The sequence below is a fragment of the Canis lupus genome, chromosome 5 (genome assembly GCF_011100685.1).
Source record: "Canis lupus familiaris isolate Mischka breed German Shepherd chromosome 5, alternate assembly UU_Cfam_GSD_1.0, whole genome shotgun sequence".
Taxonomy (NCBI): Eukaryota; Metazoa; Chordata; class Mammalia; order Carnivora; family Canidae; genus Canis; species Canis lupus.
This window is the reverse complement of record NC_049226.1, coordinates 3,137,648-3,156,164: the sequence shown is the minus strand read 5'-3', so window position 1 is coordinate 3,156,164 and position 18,517 is coordinate 3,137,648. Positions and strand designations below refer to the sequence as shown.

At 49.8% G+C, this 18,517-nt stretch overlaps 1 protein-coding gene across 6 annotated transcripts in view; it reads left to right on the top strand.

Moving 5' to 3' along the window:
* Window positions 1-18,517, top strand: part of NTM (neurotrimin) — a 934,064-nt gene that overhangs the window by 533,374 nt on the left and 382,173 nt on the right. For 2 of the 6 annotated variants that reach the window (XM_038535612.1, XM_038535616.1), the window contains exon 2: window positions 3,764-3,848. In XM_038535612.1, the coding sequence (XP_038391540.1) occupies window positions 3,764-3,848 (85 nt within the window). Of the gene's footprint in view, window positions 1-3,619; window positions 3,849-18,517 lie in introns of those variants that run through there. The other 4 variants (XM_038535614.1, XM_038535613.1, XM_038535617.1 and 1 more) reach the window with 3 other exon arrangements.

The following is an 18,517-nucleotide window of genomic DNA, read 5'->3' as shown; positions in this document are numbered from 1 at the left end:
TCTCTCGGGAAGGCCGGTTGTTGTCATTATCCACATTCCCAGATGCAAAAACTAATGCTCATTTGTACCTACCTGGGAATTAGATGCAAGAGCCGGGACTAGAATTTATTATGAAAGGAATCATCCCTGCCATTCCCAGGCCTGTAGGGAAATGACTCCAAAACCCAGAATGAATCCCTCTTCCTGTTCCACCACTGTAATTACTTCCAGCTGAGGTGGTGAGGAGGTGTGTACACAGAGGGATGGGGGGCACGAGGGGCAGGTACAGTGGATAGATGATTAGAGGTAACTCCTTGGCTTTAGGGGAAGCAGAACCCCAAATTCAGTAGATTATGAGTCAACAAACACAATCTCACTCTTTACTTACTAGTTCCAGAGTTTCCCATTGTAAAATGGACATAGGATAGGGTCTTGCAAGAAGGGACTGATGCAAAAATAGGTTTTTCTTTTCTTTATTTTTTTCTTTCAAAAATATAAACAATACTCTCTTGCTTTCCACAGAGGCCCCTGTGTTGTTGTTGTTTTTGCTTTTGTTGTTGTTGTTGTTTCCTGATAGAAAAGTCACGTGCTGCAGCCGTAAGACGACAATTGATTTTTTTGGTGCTATACATCAAATGGTCCCCACTGGCTAAAAGTAGCAGATGGGTTTCCCTGAGAAGTTAATCTCAGGAGAAATCACCAGAGATGAGGGAAAAAAAGTGGCCTTAATGATGGATTAATTGAGATCTTCAGTGTAAAGTTGCTCAACTTTTCTGGCTGATCACTTTCTGACCAACTATTAAAAGAGAAAAGCACGTCTGCTCAGTCTGTCTTTGTTAGCCTGGAGTATGGCTCCCGCATCTGCAAACCCTGCCCCTGTCCCTACCAATCTAGAGTAGGGAGTATGAGGGGCAAGATGCTTGTTTCATCTCTAACATGTGCGTTACCTACTTGTAAGTGGTGGTTACGACCTGCAAGGTGTGAGGATTTTCTGGCACCAGGGCTCTAATAGTTAAAAACAATTCAGTCTTTTTTTGGTGTTGACCAGATGGCTTTTGGGAAGAAGTCTTTCTGTTACTTAACAACTGTTGAATAAAACCAGCTTCCTGGTTGGATCTGATAGAAAGTCAACAGGGGAGACCTAAAGTCACTGTTGGTGATTATGGTAAAGTCTCCCCAGGGAGAATCTGGGTCAGTGGAAGAGGCTCAGATCTGGAAGTCCCTGGGGAGAGATTATGCTAGTGTGGGCACTGGCACTGCGGTGTGGGCTGGGCCGCTCTGGGCTCCTCCCTCCAGCAGGGGCCAGGCCCCCGGAAGGAGAATGTACATTCTGTCAAAGTTGGACTTAAGGGGTGAAATTAAAATGTAGGTATGTGGGGACCCACCAGCAGCCAGAGAGGAGAAGTGATAGGAGCTGAGGCAAATCCTGTTTCTCCCTGAGTTTCAGGAATTCAAAAAAACACACCTCGTTAGATGAAATCAGCCCTGCAAAGACTGTGCAACCCAGGGAACTTGGGAGTCTGCAGTATAAATAAAGCAAGTGGCTCACACTCATTCCTCTGAATGAGCACTTTTGCAGGGCTAGCATCTTTTAATGTGGACCAAATAAGAATTAAGTGTGCTAAGTTAGTGTGGGACCTTGACCAAAATTTTTTTTAAAGATTTTATTTATTTATTCATGAAAGATAGAGAGAGAGAGAGAGAGAGAGAGAGAGAGGCAGAGACACAGGCAGAGGGAGAAGCAGGGTCCATGCAGGGAGCCTGATGCGGGACTGTATCCCGGGTCTCCAGGGTCAAGCCCTGGGCCCAAGGTAGATGCTAAACCGCTGAGCCACCCAGGCTGCCCCTTGACCAACATTTTGATGCGGTCTTGCCAGTTGCACACACGAAGGGGCTTCTGTGATTTTGCATTAACTTTATAAGTGGAGGATATTCTCCGTGGAGAATGGTGGTGCGGAGTCGAGCTTCCTTGGTGGGAGGGGTGGGGGGCCTGGGTGGGCGTTGACTCTGGAAGAAGAATGCGATTCCCTCCCGAAGCAGCATCCTCCCCACGCGCTCCAAATCCCCTCTAAATGCTAATGGAATGAATCTGATGACTGTAAAGGTGCAGGCGAGCGTGCTGCGGGGGGTTCCTTCCCTAGTTAATGAGTTTGTGACCCTTCCAGGAGGTGTCTTGGGCTTGTTAGGGCGGCCTGGTAACTTTGCCTTGCTGCTTCCTCCGCAAGTGGCAGGTCTTGGAGGGAGGGGAGGGGAGGGGAGGGGAGGGGAGGGGAGGGGAGGGGAGGGGGAGGGCGGCGGGAAAGGGTTGGAGTCCTGGCGGGGGCCGGGGCCGGGGCACCGCGCGGCGCCGCAGGGGTTAAGGCGCGCCCCGCGCCCCAGGAGCGCCCCGGGAGCCCCGCCCGCCCGCCGCGGCCCGGGGAGAGGGGAGAGGGGAGAGGGGAGAGGGGAGAGCGGCGCTGACCGCCCCGCCGCTGCCATGACAACCCGGGGCCGGGCCCGCGCGTCGGGGCCGCTCCCGGGAGGGGGGAGCGCGGGCCGGGGGCGGCGGCTGAGCCATCCGCGCGGTGCGGGCCCCGCTGCGCCCCGCCGTCCGCAGCGAGCGAGCGGGAGCCGCGAGGGAGCCGCGAGGGACGCCGCGGCGCTGGGCCTGGGACGTCCCCGAGTTGGCGGCGCGGCTGCCGCAGGAGCCCGGGCGCACCCCGCGCAGCCCCGCCGGCCGCCTCCGCCCGCGCCGCTCTGCACCTTGGCCATTGTTCCGGATTGTTTTCCTGCCGGCGCTCCCGCCTCCGAAACTTAACGGAGAAAGTGTCGGATCCCACCCCGCCGCCGCCGCCAGCAGCCCCCGGCGGACCGAGGCGCCTGCGGACCGGCTCCGGGGAGCGGGCTCGGACCCACGCCCCGTCCCCCTGCACCTGCTGCCCCCCCCCCCCCCCCCCCGGCGTGGACCGACCGAGGCACCTGCGGACCAGCCCCAGGGAGCCGGCTGGGACCCACGCCCCGTCGCCCCCCTGCACCTGCTGACCTCCCCCCACCCCGTCACCACCACCCCCGGCGTGGACTGAGACACCTGCGGACTAGCTCCGGGGAGCCGGCTCGGACCCACGCCCCGTCCCCCCCTCCCCCCGTGCACCTGCTGCCCGCCCCCCCCTTGCTGCCCCCCCCCCCGGCGTGGACTGAGACACCTGCGAACCAGCCCCGGGGAGCGGGCTCGGACCGACGCCCGTCTCCCTCCTGCACCTGCTGCACCACCCCCCCCCCCCCCCCGCCGCCGCGGCTGCAAAGTGCTCCCTCCACTCCCAAGTGCCATGTCGGAGCTGCGAGCGCGAAGAAGCGGCTCCTGAGACGCGCCCGCGCCTCCGCACCTGCCCGGCGCCTGCTGGCCCCCGGCCCGGGCCGCCCCGAGGAGGAGGAGGAGGAGGAGGAGGAGGAGGAGGAGGAGGAGGAGGAGGAGGAGGACGCGGAGGACGCCCCCTTCCATGCGCCCCGCGGACGCCGGCGGTCCGAGGCCCGGTCCGGGGGAGGAGTCCTGAGCCTCGCAGGCGGCTGCGCGCTCTCCGCCTCGCGCGCCCCTCGGCCGCCGCGGGGTCCCTGCCGGGTCCCGAGCCCGCGCCCTCGCCCCGCCCGCCGCCCGCGCCCGCCCGGGGTGGGGGGTGTGCGCGCCGCCGCCGCCGCCGGAGCCCCGGGAAGCCGCGGCCGTCGAGGATGGGGGTCTGTGGGCACCTGCTCCTGCCCTGGAAGTGCCTCGTGGTCGTGTCTCTCAGGCTGCTGTTCCTTGTGCCCACAGGAGTGCCCGTGCGCAGCGGAGATGCCACCTTCCCCAAAGCCATGGACAACGTGACGGTCCGGCAGGGGGAGAGCGCCACCCTCAGGTAGGGAGCTGCCTTCCTTGCGTGGATCAGGGCGCTGTGCCCGGGCTGCGGGAGGACAGGGGCAGGGGTGCAGGTGCGCGCGCCGCGGGAGCAGCCGGCGCGGGGGCCGCAGGTGCACCGGCCCAGCGCGCTGCCCCAGGAGCCTGGCGCTGTTAGGGGGGCGCTCCCAGGTCGGGAGGTGAGCCTTTCCCCCCAAAAAAGTGGCCTCTTTGCCCCCGGACTTGGTAAGCACGAGGGGCGGCAGAGGCAGGGGGTCGCTGAGGTCGAGGACTGTGGCCTGGTGGCCGTGGTGACTGGGGACCTGCAGCGAGCAGTCGCTCTGAAGTTAATGAGTCCCGAAGGAGGAGTGGTGAATGCCTGCACTCTGGGCGCCCCCGGGCGCGGGGTGGTGGTGGTCCTGGTGGTGGTCGTGGTGGTGGTGGCCGTGGCCAGGGGGCTCCTGTGCACCTGCACAGCTGCCCTTGTGTCCTGGGCCGATGACGGGTCTGGGCTCTCCTGGGCTGCCTTCATGCCAGGAGCCGGTGGGCTGCAGGACATGCTTGTCTAAACATGGCTCTCTGAGACTGAAGTCATGGAGATGAGTCTGATTTGTCCACGGAAACATGTCATGTACTCTGGTGAGCTGTTCTCTCTCGGTGCTCCGACCGCGGATGCCGTGCACAACTCCTCTCCCGAGCAGATTGCAGATTTCAGCGCTGAGTTGGGTCCTGATTGGCTTGGGGGGTTGGGGGGGGGGGTGGCTAAGGCTCGCAGAGACCGAAGAGGAGAAGGAGAGTCGTGGCTCTGTCTTGCATGAGGTGGGACGAGGCTGCGTCCCTGATTACCCTGTCCGCTGGCGCGTCAACTCCGTCTCCAGTGTCTACGGAGGTGCACCACTCAGGAGAGGGGCGCAGAGGAGTAGTGACTATGATGGAAAATCTCACTCTCTGGAATTTTAGGAAGAGTCCGCGTGAGGTAGAAGTTAAGAAGGTTCACGCGAAGAGTAATTCTCTGCCTGTCTTTGATGTAACGTGCCCTCTTACATAAAGTTTTCCAAGCTGGGCTGTGGAGCCGGCTGCCAGGCAGCAAGGCAGTAATCCTCTCCCTCGCATGTGAAGACCCTTGGAAGGATGCTGTTGGTGCTGGTGCCCATTGTTTTGCCCCTGGTGACTGTTCTTCTAAAATTGCATTGTTTGTGGATGGCACCCTTAAGGAGATACCCGCAGGACAGAAAATGTTGAGGAGGGGCTACGGGCAGTACAGGGCAGACTTGTTAGGACATTGCCACGGGAAGCTGTGATTTAAGGACCCACGAAAGGCCTACAGGCATCCAGTGCCTTTGGGGAGCCAACCTCCATGGCCCGAGTGAATTCCTAGTTTCTCATTGGTTCAGCAAAGCCACCTCTTCCATGAAGGCCTGTAGGGACTGTTTTGGACAAAGGTTAAGTATCTAACTGCCTCCCCCCCCCCACCCCCAGAATGACTGTATCTGCTTTACAAGGGGATTTCACCGAGCTCTAGAAATGCTGTGATTTCCGGCTGCTTAATGAGAGATAGAGACATGAAGCCCTAACAGTGCAATGATGACTTAAGTGTTCTCTGGTTGTTCCCTTTGTCCCTGACCCTTAGCTCCAAACCGTTGTCCCCGGGAGATGAGACAGAGACATCCTCACATGGAGAACATTTTAGGAACAGACGGGGTGGTATTTTCAATGAGAAGGTGGAAGGTAATCAGCCAGGTAGAGGTTTGCAGGTACAGAAGTAGCAAAGGAGCCCTGGCAGACAGTGGCCCCACATCATAGGGACAGTGAGGGGGGTCGGGTGAGTCAGGATCTGGTCTCAGCCCCTCGAGGCTCATGAGAACCCAGAGTCCCTGGAGAGTGACTAAATGCAGGAGATGCTGAGCCAGGGCATGGGCCTCAGTTAGGAGCAGTTTCTCCTTAAAATTGCATTATCACGTACTGGCTGCTTCTCTTTATCTTTCCTTCCATGCCTTTCTTGCTCGCTCTGGGCCTCCTGTTCCTGTCCTTTTCACACACTCATGTCTGTTTGCATTTTCACATCTGCTCTGGTCTTCTTTGGGAGAAAGTGGAATATGGTGGGGCTTCCTCTCTAGACCCAACCCTACCGTGGCATGAAAAGGCCCTCCTAGAACACCTCCTGCCATTCTGTGCCATTCTGTGCCAGCCCCTGGGACTCAGTGTCTAACCGAGATGCAGGAGGAAGACTGTTCCAGTGGATGGAGCCCCACAGGGCAGGGATTAGAGGAGCTAGGATGTGGCCTCTGGCCATGGGAATGATTGGGGATGTGAATCTGGCAGCAGGTGTAGCAGATGACTTGCACGCGGATGCTCATACCTCTGCAGGATGACCTTCATTCTTCTCAGGCTCTCATGCACTAGAGCAAGTGCGGTCCACCATGTTGGGGTGAACTTTTGTGGACTTCCAGCCCTTGAATTCTCAAGCATAGCCTCCGTACTGTGTAATTCTGTGCCCAAAGAAGCAAATAGGAATTTGTATTCATAAAAATGGCTACATTTGCACATAACATGACTCTGGGTTGTAGGAGTCCATTGGCTCCAAGCTCTGGGGTTTTTGGGTTTTGGTTTTGTTTTTTGTTGCTCTTTGTGTGTTTATGTGGATCTTTTCTTGTTCTTCCCTCTTTCCCTTCCTCTTACCCTCCATTCCTTCTTCCTTCCTTCCTTTATTTTCTTTTTCTTTCTTTCTTTCTTTCTTTCTTTCTTTCTTTCTTTCTTCTTTCTTCTTTTTCTCTCTTGCTTTTCTTCTTTCTTTCTTCTTTCTTTCTTTCTCTCTTTCTTTCTTTCTCTTTCTTTCTTTCTTTCTTTCCTTACTTCCTTGCCTCTTTCTTCTATTCTTTCTTCTTTCTTCTTTCTTTCTTTCTTCTTTCTTCTTCTCTTATCTTTCTTTCTTTCTTTCTTTCTTTCTCTTTCTTTCTTTCTTCTTTTTTTCTTTCTTCTTTCTTCTTCTTCTTTCTTTTTTTCAGCATTTGACCAAGCTACACAGAATACAAGTCCAGAGGCCCCAGGCACCTGTGCTCTGCCCTGGAGAGCCGCCCTATCCATATTGTGGTGGCTGACCATGAGGGCCATGTAGTTTACTTCTCAGCCAGCAGAGGACTTTTTTGCTTTGGTTTCATGTTATTCTGCTTTGTTCTCACCAGTTTCATTTTTTGAAGATCTCTTCTAGTCCCCAAAGAACAAATGCTTCAGCAGCAGATTCTAATGTGAGGAAACTTTTAAAAATGTTTTATTTCATCCAATTAGTGCTAACGATCCTTGTGGAGGTATTGGGAAACCTTTCACCCAACCGTGGCATTGACAGCCTGAAAGGAATCGCAAACAATTTGCAATCTCCCACCCTCTCTGCCCTCCTGCTGCTAGTCTGTATGCATATATTTTTTTAAGAGGGTGAGGTTATGTAGAACAGAATGTGCAGTAATAAGAACATGAACCAAGGTTTAGGGAGCACTTGCTCTGTGTCCGGGAGAATTCTGGTTTGCATAGTATCTCACCAGTTGTCCTGCTCCATGGTATTCACATTCAGCCCTAATAAAGACTCTGTGGTGTAGGTGCTGTTCGCATCCCCATTTTACACATGAGGAAATCGAGGCATGGAGAGTTTCCATCGTTCGATTCAGGTTGCACAGATAGGAAGTTTTGAAGCCAGCAACGAGGTGCGAGTAACAATAATGTCAATAAAATGAGTAGTGCTGTGGGCGATCCACGGGTTCCTGTGTGTGTTAACTATTTTGTATGCATAGTGACATTTAATGTTTACAACAACTCTCTGAAATGCAGGTCATTATCTCAACTTGGTGGCTGAGGAAGTGAAGGTCTGAAGAGAGGAATTTAGGTAAAATCAGACAAATAGCAAGTGGCAGGGCTGGGACACTGACTCAGGGCTGATTTTGCGCACCAGGGAGTCGAGTCCCTACTGCGTTCTGAGTTCTAACTCCGTGCTGATACTGAGTGTCTCCTCTGCTCACATTGGCTTAGACCCTCTCCTGCAATGTGGAACTTTCTGTGTTCTTTCTTCTCGTGCATTGGGGGGCAGCTAGTGCTTGGAAAGCAGAGATGGTGCCTTATAATGCCATGAGCACTGTGGGCTCCCTCGTGTTTACTCAACAGATAAGATGAATGAGGACAAAACGTAAATATCCCCCGGCCTGAGTTCAATTGGTCTCTTTACCGCATTTCTCTAGCATCATGCCTTAAAATACAGCTGTGGTCAACCAGCAAGGATTTATTAAGAGGCTCTTACGTGAAGGGCCCTGAGCTGGGTTTTGGGATGTGAAAAGACATGAGGTTTGGACTTCATACTCCGGGGCCTTGAGTCCAACTCAAAAGGTGGTAACGGTGGACAAAGAGGTAACGGGCAGGTGAGGCAGCATGTGCCCACGAGCCAATGGGTGTATGTATGTGTATGTGTGATCAGAAAAGAGTTTCCTGTCTCCGAGTGGGGTGGGCCTGGGTCCTCTATGGGAATACTGAAGAAGGAGTGAGGGGCAGGAGAGCCTGAGGTGCCCAGCTGTGTGGATGTCATTAACTGGAGACCTCCACTAAGTGTCCACCTGTTGCCTGGCAATCCCGACAAATGTGTTTCCTGCCGTCATATATTCCCCCAATGAGGTAACAGCTAGTAAAAAGATTTATTTCATTGAGATCATCTGGTAAGAGAGTATCAGAGCCTGAGCTTTACCTTCTGTCACTTATCTAGACTGCAGGCTTTGCCACAGAAAAAAAAAAAAATTGGATGAGTTAAGAAGAAAAGATCTGATAAATGTCCAAGATTGAAGTCGGATTTTGATATAGCAACTCCATGGAATAGCACAGAATAATGTGTTTTTGAAACTTGAGAAAACCCAGGGAGTGCCCTTCTACACGTCGGAAGCTGTGGCACCTTATTCGTATCATGTCAAGCACTTAGCATTTCACTGTATAGCAGATGGGTTCTCCCTTTGTCTCTCCAGCCAGCCCATGGCCTCTTGAGGGCAGAGCTATGCCTTCTTCATGTCTGTATCCCAACACCCAGCCCAGGGCTCGGCCCGTGGTTTTTGCTCATAAAGTCAGAGTGGCCATCCGGCCTGTCTGTCTGCTCTGGACATCCTGGCCTTTTCTCTACCTCATCAGCTTGGGAAACAAATTCTTGCTGCAGGGCCCTTCTACTTGTCTCCATGGACAGTTGGTTATCATTTTGGCCTCCACTCAGGTGGAAGCCCGTCACTAGAGCCTTTACCCAAATCAGAATAACCCCTACCACCCCACCCGTCCGTCGCACACCAGCGTATCATCTGGGTTGTGTTTTTCTTTCTTCAGGGCAGGCATCCGTATCTGAAGTGTTCCTAGTCGTATGTTTGGTTGTGTGTTTGTGATCTGTCCTCCCCAACCACACTGTGACGTTCTGGAGAACAGGTACCTGCCCTGTCTCATTCAGCACTGTGTGTAACCAGTGCTGGGCCGAGAGAAGGTGCCCAGGAAATAGTTGTTGCAGGAGTGATTGAAGGCAGTCTGAAATCACCGTCTCCTCCTCCTTGCCCCGGGTTGTCCTATGTCGTCCTTGCCCTGGACGTGTGACTGGCTCGCTGTCATTTCTGCCCAGGCCGCCCAGCTGTGTGAGGTTGCTCTTGAGGAGATACAACGCACACCAGCGATCGGGCTGGTGTCTTTCTGCCAGGGACACAGATGGACTGTGTCATTTGTCGGCTGCTTCATAGCTGCACCCAGAACGCGTGCCTCTTCCTGCCAGGCCACTGCCCTACCCGGGCCCCAAGCCTTTGAAGAAATGCTCCTCTCTGACGAAGGATTCAACCCCAGGTGGACCTCAGGGAAATTAGCATTTTCAAGATAAAGAGGGGGACAGAAAGGCACCTCCCGGCCCATCCTTCTTTCTCTCTCTTTGGAGTTGGCTGCCAGTGGTGGTCTCGTGGTGTAGCGATCGATCTGTTCTTTATGAGTTAACTCGTTCAGAATAGCAATGCCGCTCAGGAAGCCTGGGCTGTTCTGCTTGCCCTGCCTCCTCCCTGGATGGACCACTGTGTGCTCACCTCCGGGGCTTGCCAGGCATCCAGCCTGTGGCCTTGTGGCTCAGAAGATCATGGACATATGGGGTTGTGCAGGGAAGCTCCTGGAAGCCTACTCAGCCTTTTGAGGAGCCAAAAACTATAATGGGAAAACTAAAAACCCAACCAGGCACGGGGCAGAAGGAGAAGGAGCATGCCAATTCTCATGGGCACCTGGCGAAGGGCACGGAGGGACGGCCTGGCCCTCCTGCATGCCTCACCTACAAGCACCTTGTAGAAATGTTTCTTTTGAGTTTGAAGGGATTGCAGAGACTGGGGAGTTGAGGCACTGGTTCTTGCAGACAATGAGGGTAGTGACCATCAGTCTTGCACAGAGATGCCTTCCAGAAGGGTGAGGTGGTTCCCCACGTGGCCATGAGCCCTCGTGTGGGGCTACCTGTGCCTGAAAGAGAGCCGCCGTTCCCTACTAAGTGCCAGAGCATCTGCTGACAGCGTCGCGACAGTCAGCTAGCATTTGTCACTGTGCTCACTCCTCACTGCCGGTCGTGTCTGGCACTGACGCCTGTGTTTTTAGCCTTCGGCCCCACCCCTGATTCCATCTGGGACAGCTCTGCTCACTGTATCAGGCTCCATGCTCAGCCCTCTACGAGCAGGGTCTTCTTTAATCCTGAGAGCTGCTCCACGAGGTGGGTGCGATTATTATTCTGATTTTACAGATCAGGAAACCAAAGCATGGAGAAGAGTGAGGCATTTTCCCAGATCACACAGTCAGATGGTGGCTGAGTCTGGAGCTTGGAACCAGTTTTGTCTGACTCGAAGCTGGATCTTTTTTTGTACCACAGGGCTTCTCTCATTCCTTCTTTGCTTCAGGGCCAGGGGGGGCTCCTTCTAGAAACCAGGTGAATTTGGTTTCTTCTCCTTGTCCTGGAGCGTTAAGAATCTCCTTTCTTGAAGTATTTTAGGAATAAGGTATTGGGAGTGTTTAAGCTTTTGTGGCATGGAGATGCGGAGACATGGAGAGTGACCTGGCTGGCCTCTACAAGTTCCTTCTCGTTACACAACCCTAGAATCTCCCTAGTTGGTTCAGAGTCAGTCTATTCCAGGTTCTCCCACCAATATTTTGCTTCTGAAATGAGTAGACTTGGACTCTCTCATGGGGAGTTAGCAAATCTTCAAACATCATCATGTATTTCTCTGGCCTGGGATATTGAACAAATTGAGGTAGAAACACAGTTCTGTGAGGATCCCACAAGCCAGTGTACCTAGGTGCCCTGGTAGTGGGAGGCAGAGTGGGTGAGACCTTGACCCATAAACTTCCTTCTTCGTTTTACTAGAGGTAAGACCACTGGCATCTCTCACTATGGGAGAATCTTGAAAAAATGTATGATTGATGTTAATGGCATATTTACTCTCTTAGGTTCAAGTCTCCACAGATGGGTAAAATAAAGCATTATCCTTCCAATATATTTTTTTAAAGATTTTATTTATTTATTCATGAGAGATACACAGAGAGTGAGAGGCAGAGACACAGGCAGAGGGAGAAGCAGGCTCCACGCAGTGAGCCCGATGTGGGACTCGATCCTGGGACTCCAGGATCAGGCCCTGGGCCGAAGGCAGGTGCTACACCACTGAGCCACCCAGGGATCCCCTATCCTTCCAATATTTGAGGTTACTTTGCTTCCTTGGGAAAAGCTTGAGGAGTCTCCGTTCTGCATGATCGATTACTGATAAAAAATTAACGACACAATTAACATCACAGAGATGGTCAAATAGTAGTGTATTTAGGAAAGTAGGAACTGGGTGGGTTTAGGATGCAATTTCCAAATTGCACATGTGCACCAAGGAGGAGGAGGAGGCAATAGGAATGTTTCATGGGAGTGCGATGTCGGAGGTGAAGATTTCCAATAAAGACCTCACTAACTCAGATTCTAGTAGGAGTGGTATGTTGGAAAGAAAACTGGGAGACAGGATTCCGCTAAGCCTGGCTCAAGCACCGTGTCTGTGAGCTGTCAGGCAAAAGTTTTTAATATCTCTGTGTAAAGAGGATGGTTATGCCCTACCTCAAGGGGTTATTTTGGGTTAAAATGAAATAATACACATAAAGTTTGGTGTAAGACTATTTCTCTCTTTCTCGCCGTAGGTATATACATATGCACCCATATATATGTATGCATATTTATATATAAAATTCACACCTTTGGCACTTTTCATTATAAACTGTTGCAGCATAAACACCCATGTACCTTCACTCTGATTGATATACCCGGTCTTGCTTCTGAAAGGTCTACAAAGAGAGGAATGCCTCTCCACCCACTGGTAATTGTACTTTTGTGTGTTTCTCTACACATCCGTTTAGATCCTAGGACTCTTCTCCAGTTCAAATAATTTCTTGCACTGTTTTATTTCTGACAGGGAGTGAGAAGAAAGCTATTTCTTTATTTTTCATAACAAGATTGTTGCATAGCAAGTTCTGACAGTTCATGGCTCTAAAGATGAATTTCCTACCAAAAAAAAAAAATTAAAAAAAAAAAAAAAGCCTTACAGAAGGCTCCGTAGAGGCAGGTTCTCTGAAACAAATTGTTGGTCAGGAGTTCATGTGTAGATTTAGGATTAGTAGAGTTTTTTGTTGTTGTTGTTGTTGTTTTGTTTTGTTGTTGTTTTGTTTTGTTTTCCCCTTGGAAGACTGATTTTTCCATGATAATTACATTGGAGTCAACTAGCAAATAGAAGTAGGGATGCCATGCCTTAGCCTGGGTTTGGTGGCGGTGGTGGTGGTGAAGCCTTCTGTTTCTAATATTCTCTGATTGGAAACTTTCCATTCATTCACATCTCTTATGCATTACGAGGCCAGCTCAGGGGATGCACAGTGATGGTGAAAATTGAGAAGGAAGTCTCTCTGCAATTGGTAAATTTTCTTCTGTTCAAGTCTGGGGTAAGACCAGTGTCCCTGGCATTAGAAAGTGATCACAGAAATCCCCAATGAAAGTGCAAAAACAGTCCTTTTCACTTCAACTGTATGCCATGGAGCGAAAACTAATTTAAGTTATAGATAGAAGTCTCATCCTTTCCCTATCTGGTTTTCCCAAATCTCTTTGATTGACATGGTTGAGTTATTTGGGGTTATTTGGGCATGTTTGACCAACTTGCTCTCTTCTCAGTGTGAGATGCTTTGGCTCAGAAAGCTTTGGGGGTTTAGATTTATCTTATAAGATGAACGTATGAAATAATCTTACAGTCTTGCTGATGGATTTTTTTAAGTAATATAATTTTTAATGAAAAAAGCATCAACCACAAGACTGAGGGAAAATGACAAAACTGAAATCAACCATCAGATAAAGCTTTGTTGGCCACAAGAAGGCAAACAGAGATACGTTTGTATGAAGATAATTTCTTGGTCTTCTCTGGCTTTCAAAGAGGCTATAATGGAGCTGATGAGTGGAAAAGTGTACTCACACTCAGAATAATCATCTTTGGACAAATTTACTCATCAAGCAAGCTCAATCCAAAATAATCCTAACCCGTCAAAAGCTATGAGGAAGTAAGTTGGATAGAGAATACATGCAAATTCCTTTTCACTTGGTGCAGTTGTTATATGTGAAAGCTGGAAAGAATTGTATTTTGTTGTGGGTTGAATTGTGCTTCCCACCAAAACGAGAATAAAAAGAAGGAAAGGAAGGAAGACGGGGGAGGGAAAGAAAAAGGAAAACAAAAGATATGTAGAAGCCCCAACATCCAGTACCTCGTAATGTGATCTTGTTTGGAAATAGGGTCATCACAAAGGTAACTAATGAGGTTAAGATGAGATGGCGCTGGAGTGAAGGGAGCCCCTGACCCAGCATAGCTGGCATCCTTGTCAGAGGAGGGCCATGGAGACACACAGTAGACACACAGGGAAAATGCCATATGGTGATGAAGGCCAAGGTTGGGGTTATGCAGTTGTCAGTCAAGGAATGCCAAAGATTGTCAGTGAGCCACTGGAAGGAAAAGGCAGGAAAGGATTCTCTCCTACAGGTTTCACAGGGAGCGTGGCCCTGCCAACACCTTGATTTCAGACTTCTGGCCCCTTGAACTGCGAGGCAATAAATATCTGTCGTTTTAAGCCATCCAGTTTGTTATAACAGCCCCAGGAAGCACATGGACTAGGAGAAAGAAATGATAAAGGAATAATTCTCTTGAATAATCATCATATATAAAGGACCGGTGAAAAGCCAGGTGAGACCACCCCGTCACCCACTGTGACTCAAGCCACCGCAGTCCACAGAGGAGATGTCAGAGCTCTGATTGTCCTTGGCATGGCTGTTCCCCTCCTCGTCGTGATGACCACCCAAGCCCTCCCCTACAAGTATCTGGGAGGCTGAGGTGGAGCAGAGCTGTACTGAGGGATCATGACCCTCTTTTTCCTAAGAGACCATCAGGACAAGCCCTAGTGTTTCCGTGTCTCAGTGACCTCTGCCACCCCAGAAGTCAAAGCCCTCCTGCTGCGCCGGGTCGTGTGTCATTGTCTAGATTCCTACCTAACAGTCCTGTACTTCCAGTGACCTGAACCGACTGAAGACTTCCCTCTAATCCTCTAAACCTTTCTACTGTCTGAGCTTCGTTATCTGTCATCAGCAAAATCCCTAGGTTGCCAGTCTTTTTCCTGAACGTTCTCTCTCTCTCTCTCTCTCTCTATCTCTATCTATCTCTATCTCTATATCTATCTATCTATCTATCTATCTATCTATCTATCTATCTATCTATCTATCATCTATCTATCTTTTTGGCTTAAGCTTGAACTGTGGCTGTTTCCTGAGTTATTTCTCTTCCTAGAGTCATGTCGACACTGGGTGTTTTTCTCCTATGTACTGTTTACTGTGAGCCCTGGACTTCTCCTTGCTACTCATTGTGGCTTCTGGACATTCTTTGTCTTTCTCCAAATCCCCACTTGTGTTGTGAGTTTGCCATGAGGCTGTGTCACCCACAGCCGTTCTTGCTGTGGCCCTCTGCTCTGCCCTCAGCAGGTGCTCCCGGGAGAGCACCAGACCATAGATCCTAGTGCTAATCCTCAGCTTTGCTTTTATGGCTGATAGTGATCTGTCTGTCTTTAGGCTTTTTCTTTCGATGGCGGGAAGAGGAAGAGGAAGGAAGGAAGAAGGTAAGGAAGGAGGTCCTAAGACCTTCAACTTCCTGAAGTTCTCTTCTTTTCTATTTTCTTTTTCTTTATTGCTTTATTTTCTTCTTTCTTTCTTTCTTTCTTTCTTTCGTCTTCTCTCTCTCTCTCTCTTCTCTCTCTCTCTCTCTCTCTCTCTCTCTTTCTTTCCTTGGCTCAGACATTTCAAACTCAAAGCCACCAGCCAGAGCTCTTGATACCAGCCTCATCTAACCCACCTCCATCCAACAACTTGATCTTTTCCTCCTTGTCTGACCTGATCCTAGGAATGGGCACCATCATTCAGCCAACTGCTCAAGCCTCACACTCAAAGGATCTCTATTTTTTCTTTCTCTTTTATGCTCCACCTGATGCATCAATACATCTTGTTTGCCTTTACTTTTAAGATACCTCTTTTCTAAAGTTTTGTTTGTTTGTTTGCTTATTTATTACTGATGTTCAATTTGCCAACATATAGAATAACACCCAGTGCTCATCCCGTCAAGTACCCACCTCAGTGTCCATCACCCAGTTACCCCCACCCCCCGCCCACCTCCCTTTCCACCACTCCTAGTTCGTTTCCCAGAGTTAGGAGTCTTTCATGTTCTGTCTCCCTTTCTGGTATTTCCCACTCATTTTTTCTCCTTTCCCCTTTATTCCCTTTCACTATTTTTTATATTCCCCAAATGAATGAGACCATATAGTTTGTCCTTCTCCAACTGACTTATTTCACTCAGCATAATACCCTCCAGTTCCATCCAGACGATGTTTCACCATCTCAAACTCTACGTCTTTAGTCAGAGCCGCCATCAGCTCCTTCCTGGATTATTCCAGTAGCTTCTCATCTAGTCCTTCTGCTCCCCTGCTGCCCTAGCAGAGGCATGCTCCACCTCCTGGCTCATGTTGTCCTCTAAGAACATACATCAAATCATACCACTCTGTTCACAGCCTCATGGTGGCTTCCAGTATATGTAGGAAGAAATGCAAATACTTGGATGGTATAAAAACTTTGTGTTGCCTGGTGCCTGCCTACCCCTTAGACATCCCTTGTGTCACACCTGCTGCACTTGCAAGGATACCATTCACTGAACTTTTGTGTTGTTCCATGGAGTCACCAGATCACTTCTTGCTGGAGGAAATGCTCTTCCATATGCCAGGACCCACTGCAGTGTTTTATGGCTGGATCTTCATGACATTTGTGCCTCTGCTCAGATACCCCATCCTCAAGGAAGACTTTCCAGACCATGTTGTTTGAGATAACCGTCCCGCCATCCTCCACTTTCCTCTGTTCCCCTACGTGGGTTTAATTTTCTTCATTGCCCTTAACACTCAGAGAATTCTGTTATTTATTCATCTATTATTTATTTATGGCCTCTTCCACTAAAATGTAAGATCCCTAAGGCTACTGACGTTATTGCTCTCATTTATAGCAGCTAAATTATGGCCTGGAACGTGGCGTGTATTAAGAAATGGTTGTCGAGTGAGTGAAAACTTTATAGGAATAATACTAAGCTGTTAATAGTGAAAATTATTTATCTTTCATTAGGAAGAGGGGACTCTGGTTTGTATCTGTATTGGCCAAAGTTTGGGTGTTCCTAAACAGAGGTCAAATCGATGGGGTGTGACCTAACCTGAATTTTGTCTTCCCGGACACTGAGAGGAATAGGAAGTTGGGGGGGGGGCAGTCTCGTCCAGGCAGTGTGACGCACTTCATAAAATCTGCATGTGCAGAGCCTAAAGGACCTTTAAATTTCCATTTTCACAAGAGGTTTTATAGAAAATCTAATAAACACTTGAAAATAAGGATTAGGGCCCATAGCCATGGGGGAAGGGAAGGAAGTGGCACTTAGAAATCAGGCTGTGAGCCTCACTTCTAACACATTATTCCATGTCCATTATGTATTTTTAAAACTTTATTAAGGGAAGTCTACCTTATGGCTACAAAGCATGATGATTGAGAACAGGGTCTGGAGCCAAGCCCCTCTCTGGGTTCAGATCTTGGCTTTGCCACCTCCCAGCTGTGTGACCTTTGGCACATTGATTAACCTCCCTGGGCCTCAGTTTTGTCATTGTTTGATAATAGGAGTGGTGAGCCAGGAGGGAAGGAGGAAGCATTTCGAGCAGCGCCTGGCACTCAGTCAGGGCTAGCCTCCTACGGCAGGGGGAGGATGGAGCATGAAATGGATCTGCTGTGGGCAAATAGAACTGCTTTGAGTCGGGTGACCCCGGGTGCCCTGGAGGCCCATGTTGCTACAAGTCCTGCATCTTTGTGTTGGAATGGTTTTGAAGAGTCTCAGCAAGTGTCATTGTTTTTGGAAGGTGTTGAGTGGCTGAGGGTTGGGGTGACCTGAGTTTCAGTCCCGGCTCTGTCACCACTCACGGTGGGATACTGCGAAGAAAATTAGTGTGTTTCCTAGTTTCCCTGTGTCGGAAATGAGAAGGCAGGGCATGACCCCTACCGCTCGGTTCAGTTCTTACATTTGAGGAAGAAATTGTTCGCTGTTCAAAAATATGGGGGTTGTTTATCCTCCTCCCCAGGTTCAAACCTTGACTCCCATCTCCCAACCTCTTTTGAACGTAGGTGTGGCCACGTGACCAGGGTCTACCCAGAGCAATGTGAGCAAAAGTGATGTGCAATTGGCCCATAAAAATCCCCTGTATGAAATACTTCACGCTGTTCCTTCTTACGCCATCTGGACGTTGATGTCCGAAATTACCTTGGAAGCCCATATCCTATTTGGCAGATGCTCCATCATCGGCCAAGTCACTGAACGCCTCCACAGAGCAGGGCTCCCACCCCTGCCCCGCCAGCTGACCCAGAACCTCGTTTGTGAGATTATTGCACAGAAGGAAAAAAATACACTTCCATTGTGATGGGCTTCTGGGATTTTGGAGTTCGTTTGTTACAGTAGCTAGCATGACGCTGCCTAATTCAACTATTGTAATTCATATTTCCTGATTGCAGTTGCATAGAAATACCCAGAATTTTTTTTTTTAAGTCCAAACTTAAGCACTTATTAAAATTTCTCAGCAAGCCTTTTGGTGATTTTTGCATGTGTCTGAAAGTGGGAACGATGGCCTTTTCAAACTGAAGCCTTAAATGTTTGATTTTCATTTGCTTGACTCTTTACATCTCTGAACCAAGTAAAATGTCTGGTCTACAGAATATGTGAAAACCAGTGACAAAGAAAAGTTTTACCTTGAAGTAAATTAGCACATGTCCATAATGGCTACAACTCGAGACATGGCGTAATTAGTGGAAATACCTCTCAGATGACAAATTGCTCATTAATGGCTGGAGGTTTCTTACTTAGTGTAACCTTTTGTGCTAGAGATATTCCAACACTCAGTGTTTTAATTGACACACAGTAAAGAGACAGATGGGATGATTTGTAGGCTTTTTCTTGAAAATGTTGAAGAGAAAGGAGAGAAAACCATTGTCAGAGGTCAGATTTTAGAAGCACAACCAGGTGGTGTGGTAGGAAAGGGTCAGGGGGAGGTGATGGAAAGTGTGGAAAGGGA